A 26,811-nucleotide genomic window follows, 5' to 3' on the forward strand; every position below is an offset into this window, starting at 1 on the left:
GAAATCAGAAGAGAGCGGCTAACACTGAACTACTGGACAAGTCTCTAAGGACATGGTCAGCATCATCCAACAAAAACTGTTTTTCAATCCTGCTGGGAAAAAGAGGAATGAAGAGCTTTGGGTCGACACTGAGTCAGAAAGCACCTGAACTTAACTCATTCACTGCCATTGACGTCTATAGCCGTCAATGGCAGTGAATGAGTCAATGGGTTTAACTCATTCACTGCCAATGGCTGGCAGTGAATGAGTTAATCTGGACAAGATCAGCATTAGTGAAACAGCACCATTACCTACAATACCACCATGGATGCTGTAGTAAATTTCACACTATTGGACAAAAAGAACAAGGATAGGGGTTTTATTTTAAATTCACATACAGCACAGGAATACATTGGTCTGTATTACAAGTATGTCAAAATGTACACAGATGCATCAAGGAAGACCAACCAAAGTGGGACAGCATTTATTGTTCTTGAGTTTTGTTTCAAAGTAAGGAAAAGGATCAGTGATGGATCATCAGTATACACGGGTTTCAATACTGTTGGCTGTCCAGTGGATTGAAGACAGAAGACCATTAAGATCGGTGATATGCTCAGATTCAAGTTAATCATTGGCTAGTTTGCAAGACAGTCACTCAGACAGCAGATCTGGCATTCTGATAGAGATTCAGCAAACACAAAGTCAATATGATGGGGCTTATGGTCACATTCTCAAGGGTACCAGTGCATCGTGGAGTTAAAGGAAACAAAATAGCAGATAGGACAGCAAAGGAAGCTACAAAGAGAATTTCAGTGGATCTGGTCATCTATGTCAGTCGGACAGAGATTAAGAGTAGAAAATGGAAGAAAGGTGGCAAAAGCAATGGGAGGAAGAGAGGAAAAGGTGATGGTTTTACACAATCCAAAAGAAAACAGGAGAAATGAGAAGCACAGGAAGGAACAGGAGAGAGGCAGATTTGGGCACACTGGTTTGAATAGCACGTTATTTTTAAAAGGAAAACACCATACAAGAAAATGTGACTGCAGTAGAGAAGATAACACCATGGAGCATGTTTTAGTGCACTGCCAGAAATGTGACGAGGAAAGAAGAAAACTGATTTAAAAGCTCGGTTATATGAAAGTGAAACTGGATTTGTTAGATTTACTTTGCAAGAACTCGAAGAGTGAAAGTTATCAGGTCATATTTAGTTTTTTTAAGACAGACTAATTTGTTTGGAAGGATTTTTTGTAGGTTTTTTTTAATATTTCAGGGCACACTCTACACCAGTTAGTGGCGGTAATTTACCATTTTGCTGTTTGACAACCGCCAATAAATGATAAAGAAGAAGAAGAAAAAGCAGAAGGACGCGTCACATGATTGCTCGAGCACTTCGCCTGTCTGTTGACACTGCCAGCTCATCATTTTTGTTGAACCCTTTAAAGAAATCTGCTACATGGCTAGTTGCTTTCCGAGTGTGTCCGAGCTTGTTTCGGAGGCCCGGCGACTGTACGGACAGATGTTCGGTGAGGAGCCTGCTCGAGTGGCGGTGTGCGCGCCTGGAAGAGTGAACCTAATAGGAGAGCACACCGACTACAACCAGGGACTCGTGCTTCCAATGGTATCAGTTCCACACTGCCACTCAATAGAAAGCTTCATCTGTTGAACTGAGTCTTGCATTATCACTTTCATGTCGAAAACAGACAAAGATGTGATTTTAACAAACGGATTTTATGCTAGTAATAGTAAGAATAGTGCAGCAGTGATTTTTCTCTTCTTTTTTAAATAACTTCTGGAAAGAAATTTCTTCTTGACACAAAGACTAAAGACAAAACTAAGCACTTCCTTGTGCATTTGCTGTCAGGCCCTTCCTTTAGTGACTGTGGTGGTGGGTAGTGAAATATCCGGCCAGGATGTTACCGTGGTAACCGCAGCCTTCGACGCTGACGAGCCTCACCGATTGGACTTCTGCCTGTCTCGTGATGGATCTGCACTGTCTCCAGGGTTACCCCGCTGGGCCAACTATGTAAAGGGTGTTATACACCATTACAGGGGTAAACAAGACTGTAAACACATTATACTGTCACAGTGAAGTAGAACAGATGTCAAGCAGAATCTCACAATCAAAATTTAAAAAACAAATCCAAAAAGTCTACTTTTTATGTGTCTTGTGTTTTAGCTTCTCCAGTCCCAGGTTTCAGGGCAGTGATAGCCACCAGTGTCCCCCTGGGTGGAGGACTGTCCAGCTCTGCCTCTCTAGAGGTGGCCTTTTACACCTTCCTGCAGCAACTCAAGCCAGGTTAGAGTCATATTAGAGGACATGGCAGTGACTGAATACTTAATTCAAGTATTTCTGCGTTATACTGCTTTCTTATTCTATTCCACTACATTTAGTCCTTGCAGTTATTATACTCTACCATTTATTTTACTTATTGTTTTGATTTCGTTCAGATTTTAGAATAATCTGCCGATATATGATGCTGTATTATTCTTGATAAAGCTACCCAGTAGTATTTAAGTCATTATGCCAAAAGAAGACTTCTCAAGTAGTAAATGCCTTCAGATTCACTTAAGGAATAAGTGATATACAGTCCTGACCTCTCATCACCTCTCTGCTACCTGCTTGTTTCAACACGTGTGTTTGTTTTCAGTCTCACGTGGCACATTTTGATGGGGCCATTGCTGTTCACTCTTTGTTAGAGTGATGGTGGCCTGGCAATAACAGCTTTCATGCTAAAACAAAATGTATTCCAAGATATGGTTAGAGTGTTTGAGCGCTCTTAACGTCTAACCATACTCGTACTGACAGCCGATGCTTATTGATTTCACTAACAGGCCGATGGTGTTGGAGCCGTTTGATCTACTCTTTACTTTTCTTTTTCTCATAGATGATGGAAACCAGGTGTCCAAAGCATTAGCCTGTCAGCAGGCTGAACACACTCATGCTGATGTACCCTGTGGCATTATGGACCAGTTTGTATCTGTTCTTGGCAAGGAGGGCCATGCATTGCTCATTGACTGCAGGTAGTACAAGCATCTAGTGAGTGATGGTCTTTGGTTACACAAGATAGACATTGTTACTATATTTTCATTAAAATTAAAAAGAAAAAAAAATGTGTTTGACAGATCGCTGGAGGCCACCCCTGTTCCTCTGACAGATCCAGGCCTGGTCATTCTCATCACCAACTCCAATGTAAGGCACTCTCTGAGTTGCAGTGAGTATCCCATAAGACGCAGGCAATGTGAGACGGCTGCCTCCATTCTGGGGAAGGACAGTCTGAGGGATGCTACGATGAAGGACCTAGAGGGTGTGGATGTTTTTTTTCCGTCCTGTTGTAATCCATTTTCTCTTACTGTTTTACAGTTCATTGGCAGGTCTTTGAAAGCCTTAAAAACCACAACTTACAGTCCCCACAAACAAGGTCTTAAAGTATTTATCTGAGTCCAGGTTATTTTTATTAATTATATACAGTGTGTAGGAATTCAAATTATTGCAAAAGCCAAATAAATTATTTGCCAATAATGTACTATGAGAGCCGGTAACTGAGAGTTTTAATAATATGAAGTAAAAAAAATTACATGGTTTATTCAACATGCCTAAGGTATCGCCTTCTGCCTGACTCAAATTTTTCACCACTACAGTAATTCATAAATGTTTCACTTATTTTATTACTGCTTTGAACTTTTTAAGCATTTCTATTTTGCTGACCTTTGACTTGTCTTTACTTTTTTTACACACATAACTTTAAGTTTCAACCACTTGTTTGCCATTTGAAAGCACTTATTAGCATTTCAGTACTTTTAGATGACTGTATATATTTTTTTGGTTTTTTAAACTCATCAGTTAAAGCTAACCCTCTTTATTGTTTATCGGTTCAGAGGCCAGGGGAAGGATGGATGATGTTACCTACAGAAGAGCTCGCCATGTAATTGAGGAGATCCAAAGAACTGTCCAAGCTGCTAAGTCTCTAGAAAGAGGAGAATACAAGGAGTTTGGCAAACATATGGTTGAGAGCCACAACAGTCTGAGGTACAGATAGCAAATGAGTTACTGTATAGGTCACTGTCAGGCATGTTGTAACTCGATGTCCCTGTGGCAGAGATCTGTACGAGGTGAGCTGCAGGGAGCTAGATGAGCTGGTGTCTGCAGCCATGGAAGTGGAGGGCGTCTTCGGCAGCCGGATGACAGGAGGAGGATTCGGTGGATGCACTGTGACTTTGCTACTCGCTGAGGCCATTGACAGGACCATACACCACATACAGGTTAACACACACACATGTATAAAGATGTAGCATGTAGTCGTGGTTATCAGGATGACCACGACCAGTAGAATCAAATAACTACATATTCAGTAAAGCTCGTAACCTTAAAACAAACACTTAGGAGACACTGTTATTGGTCAGTGATAAGCTTTTCAGTACAAACTTATCTAATGGCATATATAGATTTAAAAATCCAAGGCTTTTTTTATGCCCCGTGATATACTACACAATATGTGTGTATATTTGAGTTCTGTGTGGATTTAATCAGTCAGGATCAGGAGTGCTTTAATGATCACTTTGAAGAAATATTTGTTGCAAATTAAAAATAAAAACAAACTTACATGTTAGAAATTAAGATGAAATGCAATTAAATAAAATCTGTAGAAAGTACAATTCCAAATATAACAGTTCAGTAAAAGCTAACCTTGTGATGGAGCTAGGTTAGCTGTTTTAAAAGTGTGCTAAGCTAAACGTGACTTGGAGCAACCTGATGGTCATACCTGGTCTGAAGTTTTATTATAGGGGCAAAAGTTTTAAGCCATCATTAAATTTTGTTTGAAAACTTAGTATTAACTGTAGCATTTTTTTAAATATACAAATCCACAGAGAAATCTAGTTAGGGCCACATTAAGAAAAACTAAATTCATAATTTTGAGAATAAAGTTGAAATTTCAAGATTAAAGTCGAACATCTGTTTTGAGAAAAAAGTCAAAATGTGGACGTTACAGCTGTTGTTTCAAGACAAACTGCCACAGTTGCTGCACCATCTGAGTTAGTGAAATCATACTTCAGAATCTATTTTAGTAACAAGGAAGGAAATTTCTCTTTTAGCACATAAACACAGTGTGGTGATAAGTACAAGATGGTGCAGAAAGCTGCATCTGGTCAGACAGAAAAACCACACAAACTTAGAAGAGTGGATTTGTACAAAATGAAATAGCTGGTAATGGACAGATGCAAAGTTATTGATGGTTACAGCCTTGTGCAATATAGAGGATGTATGTTGTGTCACAAGACGGTTGAATTAATTGTTTCACTAAGTCATCTACACAAGACAGTTTGTAGAGGATACAGCAGTGGTAGCAATGTTTTGTGTATTTTATGTTCAATATAGGTATTTGTTGTGCCTGAAAATGAATAAATAAATGAAATGAAATGAATGAAATGAAAATGTGTGTTGAAACAACAACTGTTATCTGAGCTGGCACTGGGGAGCTAGCCTAACTTGTGGGGACCAAAATCCTGGTCCCCACAAGTTACATTAAAATTTTTTTTACACATTCTCACTTTTTATTATGCAGGCTCTTGCATTTTGCAACATGTTTGCCTTCACAGATATATAAAGAGATAATAAATATTTAAATAGATATCTAAATTTAAACAAATGAGTGGTGGCTCAAGACTTTTGCACAACATATTAAATTATGCCATTCTATGAGGGTTTATGGCTCATCGACATATAGTGTACAGTGGTGTATGAACAGTCCATTACTGGCTACGTTAATGACCACTACAGTATAGGTGTGTGTGTGTGTGTGTGTGTGTGTAGTTGTTGGCCCCACAAACACTGCTAATGTATAGGGTGCAGGGTCTGACACAGTCAGCATTTTTGCCATCTCTTCTTCACATACGCTAAATTTTATTAATACACGTAGTAGCTGTTTTCCAGTCTTATGTGCCAGAACACATAAAGTAATTATGCATTCATGCAGTGCTTTTCCTCTCATATGCTGTCTGTAGCATCTGTATTATGTATTTAACCTCTTCATATTTCATAGTGTAGTTTTATCGTTGTAAAATTATCCGCTCTGCTGCCATTACACTTATCTATAGTTGTGACTGAGCAGATACTACCAACACCGCCTCTTTCGTGTGAAAACATCCAAGTGAAACCCTGGGTTAACAAAGTGAGAGCTATGTTTGTGTGACCACGTGTCTTCACTGCAGATATCAGGCTAAGTAAACTTAGATTACAGAAAGATGTTGCTCACAGTACAGGACCCTGTACAATTGTTATAAAGGGGGAAACTGTCCATGGAAACCAAAATAGTTTGTTTGTGCCAGGCTTTAAACATGCTAATCTTTTCTGGGCATTTTGACGTGAGAGTCTACGGAGACTGACTTGCTTTTGGGATCATCCTCAAGGGGCCATTTTTTTGTTTTGTTTGACACCTGATCGTGCGCTCCAAAGAAGGGAATAATTTATTAGCATTTCCTTTCAGCAATTGTATTTTTCATAGGAACAAAATCAGTTTTTTGCTTTGTTTGTTTTTCGGTAGGTAACTCTATTTTTCTGTTTTTATTCTCTTTTCTGGTAAATCTTAGCATTCCTGACAGTGTATGAGAAGAAAAATGTGTGGGGCATTGTTCATTTGTTAACAGTGGATAAAAACACCTTTCAGTGAGCTATCACTTTAAGAGGACATTACAGACAAATCCCCAGTCCCCCTGTGTCTTGCTCAGACATCTCCAGTGTGTGAGAGTCAGAGACAGTGGGTGAGAGCTGAGAATAAAAGCAAGTTTCATTGAGACGGAGCCAAGAGTCCAGTCATTGGCATGCTACTCTGGTTACCCGGTAGGCCTGCTGCTGGTTGACACAATTCAGGATCTTATAAGAGATGCATCAATAAAAGTTTTCGGCCGCAGCTTATCATTGGAAATGCCGGCATCTATAAAGATGTCACTTTGACTTTGAAGCAGCAGTGAGAAGAAAAAGAACAGCAGCCTTTTTCCATATTTTGAAACGGCAGTTTTATCTTCAGTTTCTGAATCAGATTTGGCAGATTTTCTTGTATCTCTCCGAACTTGGCTGTATCCAGGACACTACTGTGGCTTGCTGACTGTCAAAGGAATAAAGGCTTTGTGGGGAAACAAAAGAAATACTTGAATCTTCCACAGTCCTCGACATTCCTGAACAGGGCATAATTCTTGTCCTCACAAAAGCAACACTGACTTCACAGGTATAAAAAGCACAGCTTCACCTACAGGATGCTGGATCTCAACTCTTCAGATGACAGCATGAAGAACTCTCTTAAGGACCCTGTGTGCTTGAACGTCGGTGGAGAAGTCTATACAACAACCTTAGACACTTTAACTCGCTGCCGTGACTCGATGCTAGGCACCATGTTCACCGGACAAGTTCCTATGCTTAGGGACAGCTGCGGCAACATTTTCATAGACCGTGACGGTAAAGTGTTTCGCTACATTCTGAATTACCTGCGCTCTGGCTCTTTGGATCTGCCAGATGGCTTCACTGAACTCGCACTGCTCAGGAGAGAGGCAGATTTCTTCCAGATACCCCGTCTGCTGGAGGAGATTCGTCACTATGAGGTATCGGTGCCTCTGGGCCTTAGAGGTGGGCCGCTAGGAGCCATCATGATAGTAAAAGTCGACTCCAAGGTACGTGTGATGAGGTTAGCTAGACTGTTCATCTGCTCATAATAGGTTTGTTTTATTAGGTTAGTCGATCATGTTTACTCTTGACCACTAACTACAAGCCAAACAGTTTGTTTTTAAGTGCAGAAAAATAGAAACAGGACAAAATGGTTTGCAAATTATTTAAAGTCCATAACCTTTGTTTTTCAAAAGTAGTACAAAGATAATAAATATAAAAAATGAGACATTATATTATTTTCTCAATTTGACCTCAGCAAACATGTGTGGACAGTGTCTGCACATTTAATAATGGCTCAAACATCAGTAAAATGCCTTCTTGAAGTTTGCACACCGAAAGAAAAAGTCCTACAAGTGCATATGCAGTAAGGCTAGCCAAAAAAAACCTTGTTACTGCACCTCTTTAGTGAATCCTGACTCAGTCAGAAGTATTTCTGCTTTTTAGGAAATGGTAAAGCAGGCACTGTCCCAAATTATTTGTTAAAATGACCATTTATTTCCTATAGCCTCCAAATTTGTAATTTTTTCCATAAATGCTAAATGACACAAAAGGCAGTTTCTGGTTGATTGCACTCTATATACAGTACTGTGCAAGTCTTGGGCAACAATTTCTTTATATTTTGCTCGGAAAATATATTACAGCACCACTGGCTGAAATGCAGCCTCAAACTGTGTTAGAACCTCCTGTTTTATTCACTGTTCACTCTTGCCTTCCCTCAAACGTTGTAACAGTTTGAACCAAGAATGTCAGATTTGGCTTGACTTGTTGCCATTGATTTTTTTGAATACAGTTCTTGTGTAATCTGCGCCTTCCTCTCTTGTCCTTTAAGAACCACACCTTGCCAAGCTATGCCAAGTTTCTAGTGAAGAGCTGTGTGGAATTGCCTTATGGGTAAAAAAACAAAAACAAAAAAAACAATTTTATGCCTTTCGAACTCTGTTATTATCACCATTTATCTGATATTCAACAAAAGAAACTGGTCAGATAGTTTCATGTTGTGTGCGTTTGTTTTGTTTTGTTTTCAACAGGCTGCTCCATTTTTCTAAGTGGCTTAAACACAAAATATATTCCTATTAAAAAAAAAAAAAAAAAAAAACTTTGAAAGACCTTCAGAAAGATCTGTTTTTGAAGACTTCTTTAAGAAATGAGTCATTGGAAGCAAAATATAAAGAAATGAGGATTGACCGAAGACTTTTGCACAGTAAAGAAAGAAAGAAGGTGCATTTCCCAAACCCCCGAATACCCTCACATATTTACTGCATATAATGATGGACAGTCATAGTATTGGTGAAGTGCATTAAATTAGTTGCAATAACTATTGTGGTAGCAATAGTTATTGCAACTGTACATTTTTTTTTTACGCTACGACTGTACTTTTTTTTTTTTTTTACAATTTATGAGAAAATGATGTTGCCTAACATCTTAATTGCATTTTGATTGTTAATTTAGCTCATACAGATATGATGGAGGTGACCCATTTCTTGTAAAGCTCTGGTATCAAATAGTGTTTTAGTGAAGAAGTTAACCTAATAAACAAAACTAGCCAACACCGAAGTTTCAATCATCCAGTTATAGGATAGTGGGTATGATTAGTACTTTCCAAATGTTTATGCCATTAATCAGTGATGATATTGACAGAAGTTTCAATGTGACAGTTGTAGTCAAAGTGAAATCTGTAAACGTTTAAAATTAAAAACAATCTCCTCAGAACTGTGCAGCAGGTCATCACCTACATATGTATGAGCGAGAAAAAAGGAAATACCCTATAAATAATATGAATTAATAAATAGTGTAAGTATGATGACAGGTGTTATTTATGCTTTTGGACAACTGTTATGTTTTAATCGATTTCATAAGTTAGTCAAGAACAGGTGCATAATATCATACCACATTCAAATTGCATAGCAATTTGGTAAATTATGGCTTAACAAAAAATTAACTAATTATTTAATATGAATGAAATATGAGCAGAGAGTACAGTCATGTTGAGGGATAGGCTGTGTTTGGTTCTGTTCTGCTTCTAGTTAGACTCTACCTGTTCCTCATTCAGGTGTGCAAAGGTTTTTTTAATCAAATAACTTTTCCCAATAAACCATCACAGCTAGTGTTTTGTGTATATACAAGACATACACAGAGGTTGTGTTTGTGCACCTGTTTGCATGTGTAGCCATGGAACAACCGGTTCTTTGTTTGTGTATACTCTGGGGGATATGTAGTCAGTATGTTCTTCCCTCTTATTTCAGGTCCGTGTTCTCCATTTTAACTTGCGCCATGGGCCTGAAAACTATGAACTCCGCACATGCTCTGTACGAGCGTTCACAGTCGACCTCTTTTGTACCTGGAGGGCATTTCTAGGTTTGCTTTGTGAGCGCTTCTCCTACAGGACACCCCAGGGTCTCAACAGCCCTCACCTATGTCGTCCGAGGCAGAACAGACTGAAACTGGAATGGGTGCCAAAGCCTGATGAACTCCCACAGGAACAGTATGACAAGCAGCAATACAGGGGCCTAACTTTGTCTAGCCCTGAGGTCACGTGGTCGGATGACATGATGAACATGCACTACAGTCACTGTGAAATCACAGACATGCAAGGCTTTTTGGAGGAGCTGTTGAAGATATCACTTGCTGAGGGGTTCAAGGTTGATCTAGTCTCTCCTGACCCTGCAGATATTCTTAACTGCACTTCACTTCGTCTTGTGAAGTCATGAGCACTGGATGAAAGTGACTAGGAAAACCAGAACATACCAAGATAATAAACTATAGGATAAGATGAGATAGCCTTTACTAGTCCTGGAGTTAAATTTGAAGCAATGAATTCTCTATGACATGGAGTTAGATTTACTGACACATTATGACTAGGAGGTCATTATCTGTGGTTCTTTTGCTATCATAGAGTTTACTAAAAATAATGCAAAATGTGCTTTATTAATAAAATGGTAAATAAAATGTACTTTTTTGTGGAAATTCTGATATTGAGGATACAACTTCAAATTTTAGTTTGGGCTCTGTTTAAAAATGGCAACTGTTTTTAAAAGTAGTGCAGTGTGAGTAGTACTAGAGCACACACCAAGGAATGATAATATTCACTGTTAGTCACTCGGCTAAATGTGTGACATATATTGTGACTCACTTTACAACAGTGTTGGGAAGGTTACTTTTAAAATGTATTCCACTACAGATTACAGAATACATGCCCCCAAATCTAGTTTGTAACGTATTCCGTTAAGTTACTCAATGAGAGTAACGTATTCTGAATGCTTTTAATATATTGTCATGCTTTTTACAACTACATGAATGTACTATTGCTGTGTGATTTAATATTATTACTGAAGGCTACTCGCCACCGAGTTAACATTGTTAGCTGGCATTATCTCAGGTTAGTTCATCGACTGCTTTCAGAACTGCACGATTATTTGCAGCTAGCAGGTTGTTAATGCTATTCATCAATTGTAACAGTCACACAGCGATAGTACATCAAAGATACTGAAGTGGCACATAACCCAGATAGCTACCACAATTAACACAAGGTAGTTGCAGTAGGCTAACGTTCGTTTTTTAAAAAGAACTTCCTTCCAGATGTTTTTTTAGGTTGGGGGTGGAGTCTTTTGAGTGCAACTTGGTTGCTGCCAAACAGTTTGCATTGAATTGTCAGATTTCACCCATCCGTTTCCTCTTTAAATATGAAGTGGTGTCAGAATTTCCAAGTAAGAAATGCATTCCTGTTCATGCACTGCTGGCTCTGTTGTGCTGGCTTCGGATCCATTGTGTAACTGATGCCACCAGCATTAATAGGACTCTAATTTCGTGTTTTGTTTGGGTTTCCGGCAATGTGTGGAACTACCAAAATCAGAGAGGGGACAGCATAACATATGAAACAGGAAAAGACCACCTTGTAATCCATTAATTTCAACAAAGTAATTGTATTATAATAATCACCTTGTTACGCCTCCTCGAGGGCAGGAGGGGGTAACACAACAACTCCAGAAACTCGGTACAAGTGTAATAACAAAAGCAAGTTTAATGGCAGCTTTCTCACATAAACAATAACCCAAATTCATACAACAAATGTGGGGGAGAAAGGGACAGTTAGGTTGTTCCCAAAAAGACAAAACCAAAACTTAGCTGAGCTCTTACCCTAGAAAAACAAAAAAGGTCTGTAAAGACTTTTATGGGTTCCACACTTAATCCAAGATAAACCTCAAAATGTTGCAGAGCCAACAGAACGGCAAGAGTTTCTTGTTCGATTGTAGAAGACCTTCTCTGAGGATGAGTGAACTTCTTTGAGAAGTAGCACACAGGGTGATCAAGTCCTACCTACCTACCTACCTACCCCAACCACGCTAGCATCAACCTCCAACTTGAATGGTTGGCTAAAACCTTTTTGGTTAAAGGAATCTGCCAATAACCTTTCAACATATCCAGTTTAGTCATAAATGTGGCAGGTCCAATGTCATCAATGCAATTATCGACGAGAGACGAGGAATACATGTCAGGAACTGTCACAGCATTCACTTGGCGGAAGTCCGTACAGAACCGTGGACTCCCATCAGCTTTAATGTCCAACAAACATGGGGAACTCCAGGGGCTACAACTGGGTATTGCAAGTCCATTTCTAACAAGATACTCTACTTCACAACTTCTCTTTTGATGGGATTGACTCTGTATGCACGCTGTTTAATGGGTGCAGGACTGGTAAGAAAAATGTCATGGGATATCAAACTCGTCTGGGTAGGAACATCCCCAAACATACACCGGAAGGACACAATCAGGTTCTGAATGTCTTCAACCTGATTAAGTGACAGGTGAGACAAATAGTGGGACAAGTCAGACAGAATCTCACTATTACTTAGTCTCGTCCCCTGTGACACATCTTTGCGCAGGACCGCATCTTCCTCACTGCTTTCATTGGCTATATCTGAAGCTACGCATGCTATAGGGGAGCTAGACTTAACCTTGTGCGGAGTGAGGGGATCATCTTCATTCTCTCTATTCTCTCTAGAAAGATAATGTTTCATCATGTTAATGTGGCATACTCTAGTCTTGCGACGACGATCAGGAGTTTGAACAACATAATTGGTCTCACTGAGTTTCCTTTCCACAACGTACGATCCAGAAAACCTTGTTTTCAGAGAAGAGCCCAGAATGGGGAGCAGAACTAGAACCTGATCACCAGGTTTAAACTGACAAGCAACTGCTCTCCGATCATAGTGTTTTTTCATCCTTAGCTGCCTAGCAGTTAAGGTGTCCCTGGCAATAGCGCAAGCTGATTTAAGGCGCTTTCTAATTTTAGCCACGTACTCAGGGATGCTCTTTAGTGTTTTAGTTGGAACAACTAGCTGTTCTTTAAGGATGTGCAATGGTCCTCTAACTTCATGTCCAAATTCAAGCTCTGCAGGACTAAAGCCTAGGGACTCTTGCACTGCTTCACGAGAAGCGAACAATAAGAATGGTATACCCTCATCCCAGTTCTTTCCTGTCTCCAGACAGTATTTGCAGAGCATGGACTTTAATATCTGGTGAAGTGCTCCCTGACTTTCAGGATGGTAGGAGCTTGATGTAATGTGCTCTACTCCTAATGCTTTTAATGCCTGAGCAAAGGTTCTAGACTTAAAGTTGGTTCCCTGATCAGTCTGGACTACCTTTGGAAGACCAAACACTGAGAAGAACCCTACCAGAGCTTTACTGATGACAGGAGCGGTGATCCTTCAAAAGGGGCACTGATTCGGGAAACCTAGTAGAAGCACACATCATTGATAGGATGTATTGGTTCCCTGACTTTGATTTTTGTAAAGGTCCTACAACACCTACAACACCACAACACTTGACTGACAGGATGACTCAACAGACAAAGGCAAAATACCCTCTCGAACGATGGACTGCGAACCACCCGTGTCTCTCAGTATTGTTACAGGCTGGTCGTCAACAGTATCACCTGTTAAAGAAACACAACCCTGTGTGATAAAAGGTTTGAAACAAGGATCTATTTCACGTTGAGATGTTTGGGTTCTGGGAGGCGACACATTTTGAATCAAACCCACGCCCTTGGGTTGCGGCGGTGTAGTCTTATTTTTTTTTAGTGCAAGGCAATCAGCAATGACATGACCTTTTTTATGGCAATAGAAGCATTCAGGTACCTCACAGGAAAGTAATGGTTGCTTAGCTCTGGCTTCAGGCTGACCAAGATCAGGCTTTGGTGAGCGTGTGATCAAAACCTTATCTGAACGAGGGGATGATGCAAACACATTTTTATGGGTTAAAATGAACTCATCAGCAGATTCTTAAAATCTTCCAATAGGATTAACTGACGAAGAGCTTCAAAGTCTTTCTTCACTTCACTTGCTGTGCACCACTTGTCAAAAAGAACTGCCTTCTCACGTGCAAACTCTACATATGTTTGACCATTAGACTTCTTGTGATTCCTGAACTTTTGTTGGTAGGCCTCAGGTACAAGTTCATAAGCACGAAAGATGGACTCTTCAGTACATTGTATTTCATGCTATTTTTGATAGAGAGAGATGACACAAGCTCCAGTGCTTTGCCCACTAGCTTGCATTGCAGTAGCACAGCCCACATTTCTTTTGGCCATTCCAGTGCTGTTGCAATCCTTTCAAAGCATTAAAGTTGAGCCTCATAGCTTCCACCTCTAGCTGTTTTAACTTTACCTCCTTCTCAGCTTCAATTTCAAGCTGACGTATCTGAAGTTTGAGGTCGAACTCAGCCTTACGTGCTTGCTCCCTTTATGACATACAGTGGGGCAAAAAAGTATTTAGTCAGCCACCGATTGTGCAAGTTCCCCCATCTAAAATGATGACCGAGGTCAGTAATTTGCACCAGAGGTACACTTCAACTGTGAGAGACAGAATGTCAATAACAAAAATACAACTCAATACTTTGTAACATAACCTTTGTTGGCAATAACAGAGGTCAAACGTTTACTATAGGTCTTTACCAGGTTTGCACACACAGTAGCTGGTATTTTGGCCCATTCCTCCATGCAGATCTTCTCGAGAGCAATGATGTTTTGGGGCTGTCGCCGAGCAACACGGACTTTCAACTCCCGCCACAGATTTTCTATGGGGTTGAGGTCTGGAGACTGGCTAGGCCACTCCAGGACTTTCAAATGCTTCTTACGGAGCCACTCCTTTGTTGCCCGGGCGGTGTGTTTTGGATCATTGTCATGTTGGAAGACCCAGCCTCGTTTCATCTTCAAAGTTCTCACTGATGGAAGGAGGTTTTGGCTCAAAATCTCACGATACATGGCCCCATTCATTCTGTCCTTAACACGGATCAGTCGTCCCATCCCCTTGGCAGAAAAACAGCCCCATAGCATGATGTTTCCACCCCCATGCTTCACAGTAGGTATGGTGTTCTTGGGATGCAACTCAGTATTCTTCTTCCTCCAAACACGACGAGTTGAGTTTATACCAAAAAGTTCTACTTTGGTTTCATCTGACCATATGACATTCTCCCAATCCTCTGCTGTATCATCCATGTGCTCTCTGGCAAACTTCAGATGGGCCTGGACATGCACTGGCTTCAGCAGCGGAACATGTCTGGCACTGCGGGATTTGATTCCCTGCCGTTGTAGTGTGTTACTGATGGTGACCTTTGTTACTTTGGTCCCAGCTCTCTGCAGGTCATTCACCAGGTCCCCCCGTGTGGTTCTGGGATCTTTGCTCACTGGTCTCATGATCATTTTGACCCCACGGGATGAGATCTTGCGTGGAGCCCCAGATCGAGGGAGATTATCAGTGGTCTTGTATGTCTTCCATTTTCTGATGATTGCTCCCACAGTTGATTTTTTCACACCAGGCTGCTTGCCTATTGTAGATTCACTCTTCCCAGTCTGGTGCAGGTCTACAATACTTTTCCTGGTGTCCTTTGAAAGCTCTTTGGTCTTGGCCATGGTGGAGTTTGGAGTCTGACTGTTTGAGGCTGTGGACAGGTGTCTTTTATACAGATGATGAGTTCAAACAGGTGCCATTCATACAGGTAACGAGTGGGGGACAGAAAAGCTTCTTACAGAAGACGTTACAGGTCTGTGAGAGCCAGAGATTTTCCTTGTTTGAGGTGACCAAATACTTATTTTCCACCCTAATTTACGAATAAATTCTTTACAAATCCTACCATGTGAATTCATGGATTTTTTTTTCACATTCTGTCTCTCACAGTTGAAGTGTACCTCTGGTGCAAATTACTGACCTCTGTCATCATTTTAAGTGGGGGAACTTGCACAATCGGTGGCTGACTAAATACTTTTTTGCCCCACTGTAAGTCAAACTTCTAAGAACTCGGCGCACAAATGAAATCCTGTAAGTCAAAATCCATAATTAAATACAAGGCAGTAACATTGTACCAAACGCCAGAGTTGTCTACAGCTCTGGAAAATAGATCCCGGACGAGCCCCCACTTGTGTTATGCCTCCTCGAGGGCAGGAGGGGGTAACACAACAACTCCAGAAATAACAAAAACAAACTTTAAACAGTAACTGTAATGGAATACAGTTACTTATATTATGTATTTTAAATACGGAACGCCGGTACAGATTATCAGTTACTCCCCAACACTGCTTTACAAGTATTCATGGTTTATCTCCACAGCCTAAATGCAGCCACTGGCAGCCATGGAACACATGTTTAAATAATAATTGAACATTTCATAAGAGTACTCTTTAATTTTTTGCCAAAAAAGGTTTTGAGATTGATGTGTCTGTCCTATGGATGTTTCATTAGAAATGTTATTTCTTTGGGGATCAGGACTGTCCAGCATTCGGTTAGCCATCTCTCATCGACTAGCAGCTGGTTCATTTGTGTTGACAGACATTCATGGACTGTGCAGTGAGCTTCTTTAGCCAATAGGCGTGAACCATGTCGAGGCCTGGTGCTGTCCAGCTCTTTATACTGGAGACACTTTTTTGGGTGTCTGCCACTGTGATGGTTACTGGACCCTGTTCAGGGAGTTGCTGTGGTGTGCTCTTAGATCCACTAGCCACTGAGCATTGCTGTTATGGGTTGGGTTCTCCCATCTATTCTTCCAGTATTGCTCTGTCTCCAGCCTTTGTGGTGCTGTTCTTATATTGTTCCCCTGCCACTGAGAGTACACCTTGGACGGTTCTGTATAGTTTATTCTCCTGCCTTCGAACTCTCTGGTGTACCTCTTCAAGTGGCTGGCCAAGGCTGTGAGTCTACCTTCTATTGTACTTCTTGCACCTTTCTGCAGCTCCGATAGTTGGCTAACCTCCCTTCGTGCTACCTTGATCTTGGCCTTCTCCATGGAGGGTACTGCTCTTTGCTGTTGTTCATCTTGTAGCCAAGCATCTCACTAATCACTGCTGCTTTAGTGTAGATCAGCTGGTAATGGTCACGGTAGGTATTGTCTGTAGTGCTACATTCACATCAGCTGGTAGATCCTCTCTCGTAGTATCTTGGTAACCGGCTGTGGTCAGTACCTCTCGCAGTCAATGATCCTTCTTCCATTGGTACCCAATCTTGGGTGGGCGATATAATTTTTCCCCTTACCTGTCGTTCTGGCTCCCCCTTGCCATAGCATTTGTGTTGTACCTCGTGATTGACGAGGTACAACACCGTGAGAGCAGTTCCTTTTTCCAAACAGTTGGAACACTGAGCTTCTAGTTGTTTTGCTGTCAATCTGGATGGTTTGGTTTAATAGGGGTGGCTGTAGCTCAGGTGGCAGAGCAGGTCATCCACTAATCAGAAGGTCGGTGGTTCGATCCCAGGCTGCATCCTGGCTGCATGGCAAATATCCTTGGGCAAGATACTAACCCCGTGTTTGCCTACTGGTGGTGGTCAGAGGGCCCGGTGGCGCCAGTGTCCGGCAGCCTCGCCTCTGTCAGTGCGCCCCAGGGCAGCTGTGGCTACAATGTAGCTTGCCATCGCCAGTGTGTGAATGTGTGTGTGAATGGGTGAATGACTGAATGTAGTGTGAAGCGCTTTGGGATCCTTACGGACTAGAAAAGCGCTATACAAATGCAGGCCATTTACCATTTACCATTTTAATATGTGGGGGTCTAGCCTAGGAACCCTTACTGGATAAAGACCCCCCAGGTGGGAATCAAACTTGCGACTCCTGTTCCAAAGGCGTGTAGGCCTACAAAGGCATGTAGTCCTACCACTATGCTATCTAGCTGCATATATTATATATGTTTTAGATTTTATCTCTTCCAAACATTTACAGGCCAATATCAAAATTAACATTTGTATCAAAGATCTTAATTCAATTCATCCATCCATCCATCCATCCATCCATCTTCATCCGCTTTATCCGGGGCCGGGTCGCGGGGGCAGCAGCCTAAGCAAAGAGGCCCAGACCTCCCTCTCCCCAGCCACCTCCTCCAGCTTATCCGGGGGAATACCAAGGCGTTCCCAGGCCAGCCGAGAGATATAATCTCTCCAGCGTGTCCTGGGTCTGCCCCGGGGCCTCCTCCCGGTGGGACATGCCTGGAACACCTCACCCAGGAGGCGCCCAGGGAGCATCCTTGTCAGATGCCCGAACCACCTCAGCTGGCTCCTTTCGATGTGGAGCAGCAGCTGCTCTACTCTGAGCCCCTCCCGGATGGCCGAACTTCTCACCCTATCTCTAAGGGAGAGGCCAGCCACCCTTCGGAGGAAGCTCATTTCTGCCGCTTGCATCCGCGATCTCGTTCTTTCGGTCACTAGCCACAGCTCGTGGCCATAGGTGAGGGTAGGGACGTAGATCGACCGGTAAATTGAGAGCTTCGCTTTTACACTCAGCTCCCTCTTCACCACGACGGACCGGTGCAGCGTCCGCATTACTGCAGCTGCAGCCCCAATCCGTCTGTCGATCTCCGGCTCCCTTCTCCCATCACTCGCGAACAAGACCCAGAGATACTTGAACTCCTCCACTTGGGGCAGGAACTCATCCCCGACCCGGAGTGGGCACTCCACCCTTTTCCGGCTGAGAACCATGGCCTCAGATTTGGAGGTGCTGATCCTCATTCCCGCTGCTTCACACTCGGCTGCGAACCGTTCCAGTGCGAGCTGGAGGCCCTCACCCGATGAAGCCAACAGAACCACATCATCTGCAAAAATCAGAGATGAGATTCTGAGGCCACCAAAGCGAAAGCCCTCCGCCACTTGGCTGCGCCTAGAAATTCTGTCCATAAAAATTATGAACAGAACCGGAGACAAAGGGCAGCCCTGGCGGAGCCCATCACCCACCGGGAACGAGTCCGACTTATTGCCGGCAATGCGAACCAAGCTCTTGCAACGGTTGTATAGGGATCGAATGGCCCGTAGCAATGGGCCAGACACCCCATATTCCCGCAACACCTCCCACAGGACACCCCGAGGGACACGGTCGAATGCCTTCTCCAAGTCCACAAAACACATGTAGACTGGTTGGGCAAACTCCCATGCACCCTCAAGTATCCTGGAGAGGATAAAGAGCTGGTCCAGTGTTCCGCGACCAGGACGAAAACCGCATTGTTCCTCCTGTATCCGAGGTTCGACTAACGGACGAACTCTCCTTTCCAGCACCCTGGCATAGACTTTCCCAGGGAGGCTGAGGAGTGTGATCCCCCTGTAGTTGGAACACACCCTCCGGTCCCCCTTCTTAAAGATGGGGACCACCACCCCGGTCTGCCAGTCCACAGGTACTGCCCCTGATCTCCACGCAACATTGCAGAGGCGTGTCAACCAGGACAGCCCTACAACGTCCAGAGCCTTCAGGAACTCGGGGCGGACCTCATCAACACCAGGGGCTCTGCCACCAAGGAGTTGTTTAACTGCCTCAGTGACCTCGCCCCCGGAAATTGGCGGGTCATTCCCCTCATCCCCAGACTCTGCTTCCTCCTCGGAAGACGTGTCAGTGGGATTAAGGAGGTCCTCGAAGTATTCCTTCCACCGCCTGACAATTTTCTCAGTCGACGTCAGCAGCGCTCCGCCAGCACTATACACAGTGCAGGTAGAGCACCGCTTTCCCCTCCTGAGACGTCTGACGGTTTGCCAGAATCTCTTCGAGGCAGTCCGAAAGTCTTTTTCCATGGCCTCTCCGAACTCCTCCCACACCCGAGTTTTTGCTTCAGCCACTGCCCGAGCCGCATTCCGCTTGGCCTGTCGATACCTGTCGGCTGCCTCCGGAGTCCCACAGGCTAACCAAGCCCGATAGGACTCCTTCTTCAGCCTGGTGGCTCCCTTCACCTCTGGTGTCCACCATTTGGTTCGGGGATTACCACCACGGCAGGCACCAACCACCTTGCGGCCGCAGCTCAATGCAGCAGCTTCGGCAATGGAGACGCTGAACATGGTCCATTCGGACTCAATGTCCCCAGTCTCCCTCGGAATGCTGTTGAAGCTCTGCCGGAGGTGTGCGTTGAAGATCTCGTGGACTGGGGCCTCTGCTAGACGTTCCCAGCACACCCTCACTACGCGTTTAGGTGCACCAGGTCTGTCCAGCGTCCTCCCCCGCCACCTGATCCAACTCACCACCAGGTGGTGATCAGTTGACAGCTCAGCCCCTCTCTTTACCCGAGTGTCCAGAACATATGGTCGCAGGTCTGCTGATACGATTACAAAATCGATCATCGACCTACGGCCTAGAGCGTCCTGGTGCCACGTGCACTTATGGACACTCTTATGTTCGAACAGGGTGTTCGTTATGGCCAAACTGTGATTAGCACAGAAGTCCAATAACAAAGCACCGCTCGGGTTCAGATCAGGGAGGCCGTTCCTCCCAATCACGCCCCTCCAGGTCTCGCTGTCGTTACCCACGTGAGCATTGAAGTCTCCCAGTAGGACAACAGAGTCTCCAGGTGGAGCACCCTCCAGCACCCCCCCCCCCAGGGACTCTAAGAAGGCTGGGTACTCTGAACTGCCACTCGGCGCATAAGCGCAGATGACAGTCAGGACCCGTTCCCCGACCCTAAGGCGCAGGGAACAAACCCTCTCGTCCACCGGGAAAAACCCCAACGTACCGGCAGCAAGCCGAGGGGATATTAGAATACCCACCCCAGCCCGCCGCCTCTCACCAGGGGCAACTCCAGACTGAGACAGAGTCCAGCCCCTCTCCAGGAGACTGGTTCCAGAGCCCAAGCCATGCGTAGAGGTGAGCCCGACTATATCTAGCCGGTACCTCTCAACCTCACGCACTAACTCAGGCTCCTTCCCCACCAGAGAGGTGACATTCCATGTCCCTATTGCCAGTCTTGGCAGCCGGGGGTCAGTCCGCCAGGGCCTCCACTCCTGGCCGCCACCCGGCACACAATGCACCCGACCCCTATGGCGCCTCCTGCGGGTGGTGGGCCTGCGGGAGGATGGGCCCATGTCTCCTCTTCGGGCTGTGCCCGGCCGGGCCCCATGGACTAAGGCCCGGCCACCAGACGCTTGCCCTCGGGCACCCTCCCCGGGCCTGGCTCCGGGGCGGGGCCCCGGTAACCCTATCCCGGGCAGGGTAAACTGTTCCCTCGCTGTCCTTTTCATAAGGGTCTTCAATTCAATTCAATTTTATTTATATAGCGCCAAATCACAACAAAAGTCGCCTCAAGGCGCTTCATAGATACAGAGAAAAACCCAACAATCATATGACCCCCTATGAGCAAGTACTTTGGCGACAGTGGGAAGGAAAAACTCACTTTTAACAGGAAGAAACCTCTGGCAGAACCAGGCTCAGGGAGGGGCGGCCATCTGCTGCGACCGGTTGGGGTGAGAGAAGGAAGACAGGATAAAGACATGCTGTGGAAGAGAGACAGAGGTTAATAACAGATATGATTCAATGCAGAGAGGTCTGTTAACACATAGTGAGTGAGAAAGGTGACTGGAAAGGAAAAACTCAATGCATCATGGGAATCCCCCGGCAGCCTACATCTATTGCAGCATAACTAAGGGAGGATTCAGGGTCACCTGGTCCAGCCCTAACTATATGCTTTAGCAAAAAGGAAAGTTTGAAGCCTAATCTTGAAAGTAGAGATAGTGTCTGTCTCCTGAATCCAAACTGGAAGCTGGTTCCACAGAAGAGGGGCCTGAAAACTGAAGGCTCTGCCTCCCATTCTACTTTTAAATACTCTAGGAACAACAAGTAGGCCAGGGGTCAGCAACCTTTAAGACCCAAAGAGCCATTTGGACCCGGTTTCCACGCAAAAGAAAACACTGGGAGCCGCAAATACTTTGTGACATCTAAAATGAAGATAACACTGTATATACTGGGTTTTTTTTTACCTTTATGCTTTACCTCTATGCCTAATATAACAAAAGGAAAGACACCCAGCTGAACTAGAATGATCCATGTAGCAAACAAAATCTGTTGTGAGCCGCTACCCTTATATCGCCTTTGGGCTTTTGGAGCCTTGACCTGACTTTTAAAAAATAATTGGGGAAATAAGCACTATGCTGCTAAAAAATGAAAAATAGATATTTGCAAAATTCTGCCTAAATATGTATTTTACCTGGTTAATGTGTGTGGCGGGGCGTGGCCTGCAGTGCTGCTGCAGGGGAGGCGGACACACCTGAGCGGCACCCGCAATCACGCCTCGCTGCCTTAACGTCTGTGCCATCTATGCTGTTGTGTTGTTGGTGGTGTGTGTCGGGCTGCGAGCTGAAAAGCTACAGCCGGCTGTATGCGTACAGCAACCGTGTGTGAAAAGTGGTCAATAAAGAGATGCTGAAAAGCATGTTCATGGAAACATTGTCGGGTCTGCCGTGATATGTTTACAATGGGACTTCTGCTCCCGAACCTTTGTGCACAGCGTCTGCAAATCGGGGCTGTACAAAGTCACTTTCAGCTTTACGCAGGCAGCTTAACAGCTGTCATCTGTGAGGCGTGAGCGGTGTTTGTTTTCGCCGGGTATACCGGCTTCCACGAGTGTGACACTTATTTTGAGCGATGAAAAAATAATAGTAGAATTTAATTTTATTTTTATATTTCAATATCACAATAATCTTCCAATTTAAAACTAAAAGTTAAAAAAGAACTAACATAAATGAAATACACTTCAGCTAAATACTTCTAATTTATTTTCCCAAACCACATGGAGCCGCAGTATGAGGACTAGAGCCGCAGGTTGCCGACCCGTCTTAGACAAAACAATAGCCGAATAACTTAACTACTTTTTGTAGAAAAATAATGTTCTGGACATTTTCCAGTCTGATTTCAACAAATCGCACTCCACTGAAACCACTTTACTTAAAGTGTATAGTGATGTTTTGATGGCAGCAGACTCTGGAGAGTACACAGTTCTGTTTATATTGGATCTCACCTCTGCTTTTGATACTGTTGATCACAGTATCATGATAAATAGGCTTAAGGACTTGGGATTACTGGTGTTGTTTTAAAATGGTTCATGTCGTATCTATCTGAGAGATCTTTTAGTGTCTGTATGAATCAAGTTTTGTCTGAAATATCAGCTCTGCCTTATGGGGACCTCAGCAATCTGTTTTGGGTCTGATTCTCTATTTGCTTAATATACTCCCTCAAGGCCAAATTGTCAAACGTTATTTCTGTTCATCTCTACGCTGGTGACATTCAGTTATACTGTTCTTTCAAAGCTTCTGAGTTTTATAAATTGTCTTGTTTAAATAATTGTCTGTCAGAAATCAAACAATGGCTAAACAACTACCTTCTGTTACAGTGGCTTGCAAAAGTATTCGGCCCCCTTGAACTTTCCCACATTTTGTCACATTACAGCCACAAACATGAATCAGTTTTATTGGAATTCCACGTGAAAGACCAACACAAAGTGGTGCACATGTGAGAGGTGGAACGAAAATCATACATGATTCCAAACATTTTTTACAAATAAATAACTGCAAAGTGGGGTGTGTGTAATTATTCAGCCCCCTTTGGTCTGAGTGCAGTCAGTCGCCCATAGACATTGCCTGATGAGTGCTAATGACTAAATAGAGTGCACCTGTGTGTAATCTAATGTCAGTACAAATACAGCTGCTGTGTGACGACCTCAGAGGTTGTCTAAGGCTACGTCCACACGTACACGGGTATTTTTGAAAACGGAAATTTTCCGTTTTAAAAAATAATCCCGTCCACATGTAAACGCAGAAATGAAGGAAAACGCTGCTAGGAACATGCCAAAGCAGCAGGTGGCGATATATTCCTTACCGTGTAGAAATGTTGGCCAATCAGAAGTCTAGAAGCCTCGGTGGGAAATAGTAAACAAGGATGGGGCATAGAAGCAGAACCGAGTCGTATGTGTGGAGGGACAGTAACTGTGTGTATGTGTAAGCATTTAAACACTGCAGAGAGAACAATTAACAGTAACAGTATTGTAGAAATTCATTTCACCGAAACAATAACGTGGCGCACAGTGTGACATCAAAAAAGGCGCACACCTTTGACGCTGCGTTTTCTGCGTTTTCTCCGTTCTTCTCGTCCACATGTAAATGCAAAAACTGAGTTTTCAAAAATATCCACCCTGGCCCGAGTTTTTAAAAATCTCCGTTTTCAGTCACCGAAAACGCCGTTTAGGTGTGGACGAAAGGTGCAAACGCATAGACAAATCTGCGTTTTCAAAAATACCCGGGTACGTACTAAGAGAATACTGGGAGCAACAACACCATGAAGTCCAAAGAACACACCAGACAGGTCAGGGATAAAGTTATTGAGAAATTTAAAGCAGGCTTAGGCTACAAAAAGGTTTCCCAAGCCTTGAACATCCCACGGAGCACTGTTTAAGCCATCATTCAGAAATGGAAGGAGTATGGCACAACTGTAAACCTACCAAGACAAGGCTGTCCACCTAAACTCACAGGCCGAACAAGGAGGGCGCTGATCAGAAATGCAGCCAAGAGGCCCATGGTGACTCTGGACGAGCTGCAGAGATCTACAGCTCAGGTGGGGGAATCTGTCCACAGGACAACTATTAGTCGTGCACTGCACAAAGTTGGCCTTTATGGAAGAGTGGCAAGAAGAAAGCCATTGTTAACAGAAAACCATAAGAAGTCCCGTTTGCAGTTTGCCACAAGCCATGTGGGGGACACAGCAAACATGTGGAAGAAGCTGCTCTGGTCAGATGAGACCAAAATGCAAAACGCTATGTGTGGCGGAAAACTAACACTGCACATCACTCTGAACACACCATCCCCACTGTCAGATATGGTGGTGGCAGCATCATGCTCTGGGGGGGCTTCTCTTCAGCAGGACAGGGAAGCTGGTCAGAGTTGATGGGAAGATGGATGGAGCCAAATACAGGGCAGTCTTGGAAGAAAGATTGCAAAAGACTTGAGACTGGGGCGGAGGTTCACCTTCCAGCAGGACAACGACCCTGAACATAAAGCCAGGGCAACAATGGAACGGTTTAAAACAAAACATATCCATGTGTTAGAATGGCCCAGTCAAAGTCCAGATCTAAATCCAATCCAGAATCTGTGGCAAGATCTGAAAACTGCTGTTCACAAACGCTGTCCATCTAATCTGACTGAGCTGGAGCTGTTTTGCAAAGAAGAATGGGCAAAGATTTCAGTCTGTAGATGTGCAAAGCTGGTAGAGACAGACCCTAAAAGACTGGCAGCTGGAACTGCAGCAAAAGCTGGTTCGACAAAGTATTGACTCAGGGGCTGAATAATTACGCACACCCCACTTTGCAGTTATTTATTTGTAAAAAAATGTTTGGAATCATGAATGATTTTTGTTCCACTTCTCACGTGTGCACCACTTTGTGTTGGTCTTTCACGTGGAATTCCAATAAAATTTATTCATGTTTGTGGCTGTAATGTGACAAAATGTGGAAAAGTTCAAGGGGGCCGAATACTTTTGCAAGCCACTGTAAATACAGATAAAACAGGAACTTTGATTATTGCTCCTGACAATATGATTTCAGAAATTAAGCAGCATATCAGTTTTTGTTCAATCATGTCTCAGAAATTTTGGCATTATATTTGACAGTTAAATGTCACTTGAGAATCACTACAAACAACTGGTTCAGAACTGTTTTATGATCTAAGAAACATTTCCAAACTCAGACTACTGGTGTCAAAGGCGGAACTTGACATGATTATTCATGCTTTTATCTCTTCTCGTTTGGATTACTATAACAGACTTTTGACTTGTTTCAATAAATCAGTTTTGGATCGCCTTCAACTGTTCAGAATGCTCAGGCAGGACTTTTAACTGGCACTAGCAAGATATCGCACATTATTGCAGTTTTGACTTCTCTTCATTGGTTGCTGTTAAATTTTAGGTTTCATTTTAAAATTTTTGTTTTAGATTTTAGGGCTCTACATGATGAAGCCCCCCAGTATATCTCTGACCTGTTGAAACCTCATGCTTCTTCCCAAGTACGTAGGTCTTGGGGTCGGAGGTTGCTGTTGGTCCCACGTACTGGTTCAAAACACATGGGGCTTTTCGGGCAGTGGCACCGAGGCCGTGGAATTCTCTTCCACTGTCTGTACACTGTGCAGCTTCTATTGACTCTTTTAAAAAGCAGCTGAAGATATTTCTATAGAGAAGAGCTTTAAATTAATTTGTTGATTTATCTTTTTCAATTCATTGTTTTATTGGTTTTATTGTTAGCAATTTGTGATTTTTATCTATGAAAAGTGCTATATAGATACATTTTACTTACTTAAAATATTAACTAATTAAAACGTTTTATGTAAGTAGTAAAATGGTAGGAGGTACAATAGTTTAATCCAGAGTAATGATGACAGGTGTGTAGCTGAAACACAAAATCTGGCTGTTTCCACTTGACCACCCTGCGAACTTTCATGGGGTGAACTTTAGTTTTTACTTACTACTGTCAGCGAAAGTGATTTTTAAAAGTGCTTCTCACACACTTCTTATTAATGTTCTCAGATAAGGTTGCAAAAAATATGTATAATTGTTGTTTTATGTAGTTTTACCCACTGTGCATACTGTGTCTCTGTGTGTGTTTCTCCTTTTTCCTCTACAGGAGAAATACAGTGGGACTGCGACTTTCTATGTCACATCTCCTGCACAGGGCACGCAAGTTCTCACTTTGACCTGACCTTTGTCAACACCTCTGCATTCCTTTAATTTGATTTTCTTTCTTTAATTTCATTAAGTGGTGTACTGCAATACACACTAATGTTGATTGAAAAGAGTTGGGCAAGTGCCTTTATTGTTGAAACATGTTTATAAAAAAAACTTTGCTTAAGATGACTTGTAGCAACTGCTTAATATTTTTGATATGGAAATCCAGCTGGGTTTATTTACGATTTATGATTTTATATTGA

At 43.2% G+C, this 26,811-nt stretch overlaps 2 protein-coding genes across 2 annotated transcripts; both read left to right on the forward strand.

Annotated features, from left to right (window-relative positions):
- Positions 1-1,353: 1,353 nt before the first annotated feature.
- Positions 1,354-26,811, forward strand: galk1 (galactokinase 1). Its single transcript, XM_085361168.1, has 8 exons — positions 1,354-1,597; positions 1,841-2,030; positions 2,156-2,275; positions 2,865-3,000; positions 3,103-3,284; positions 3,856-4,006; positions 4,077-4,239; positions 26,508-26,811. The coding sequence occupies exons 1-8, from the start codon at positions 1,433-1,435 to the stop codon at positions 26,580-26,582; spliced, it is 1,182 nt and encodes a 393-aa protein (XP_085217294.1). The 5' UTR covers positions 1,354-1,432; the 3' UTR covers positions 26,583-26,811.
- On the forward strand, positions 5,317-10,470 carry LOC146626136 (BTB/POZ domain-containing protein KCTD21-like). Its single transcript, XM_085361169.1, has 2 exons — positions 5,317-7,638; positions 9,877-10,470. The coding sequence occupies exons 1-2, from the start codon at positions 7,228-7,230 to the stop codon at positions 10,339-10,341; spliced, it is 876 nt and encodes a 291-aa protein (XP_085217295.1). The 5' UTR covers positions 5,317-7,227; the 3' UTR covers positions 10,342-10,470.

Source organism: Diplotaxodon limnothrissa, linkage group LG8 (assembly GCF_057381915.1).
Source record: "Diplotaxodon limnothrissa isolate DT_005_m linkage group LG8, D_limnothrissa_male_GT1.1, whole genome shotgun sequence".
Taxonomy (NCBI): domain Eukaryota; kingdom Metazoa; phylum Chordata; class Actinopteri; order Cichliformes; family Cichlidae; genus Diplotaxodon; species Diplotaxodon limnothrissa.

Excerpts from the sequence above, each read along its gene's own strand:
- galk1 (XM_085361168.1), top strand. The coding sequence starts at position 1,433 with ATGGCTAGTTGCTTTCCGAGTGTGTCCGAGCTTGTTTCGGAGGCCCGG. Across the intron at positions 2,276-2,864 it reads CCTGCAGCAACTCAAGCCAG|ATGATGGAAACCAGGTGTCC; the intron begins GTTAGAGTCATA and ends TTTTTCTCATAG. Across the intron at positions 4,240-26,507 it reads GGACCATACACCACATACAG|GAGAAATACAGTGGGACTGC; the intron begins GTTAACACACAC and ends TTTCCTCTACAG.
- LOC146626136 (XM_085361169.1), top strand. The coding sequence starts at position 7,228 with ATGCTGGATCTCAACTCTTCAGATGACAGCATGAAGAACTCTCTTAAG. Across the intron at positions 7,639-9,876 it reads TAGTAAAAGTCGACTCCAAG|GTCCGTGTTCTCCATTTTAA; the intron begins GTACGTGTGATG and ends CTCTTATTTCAG.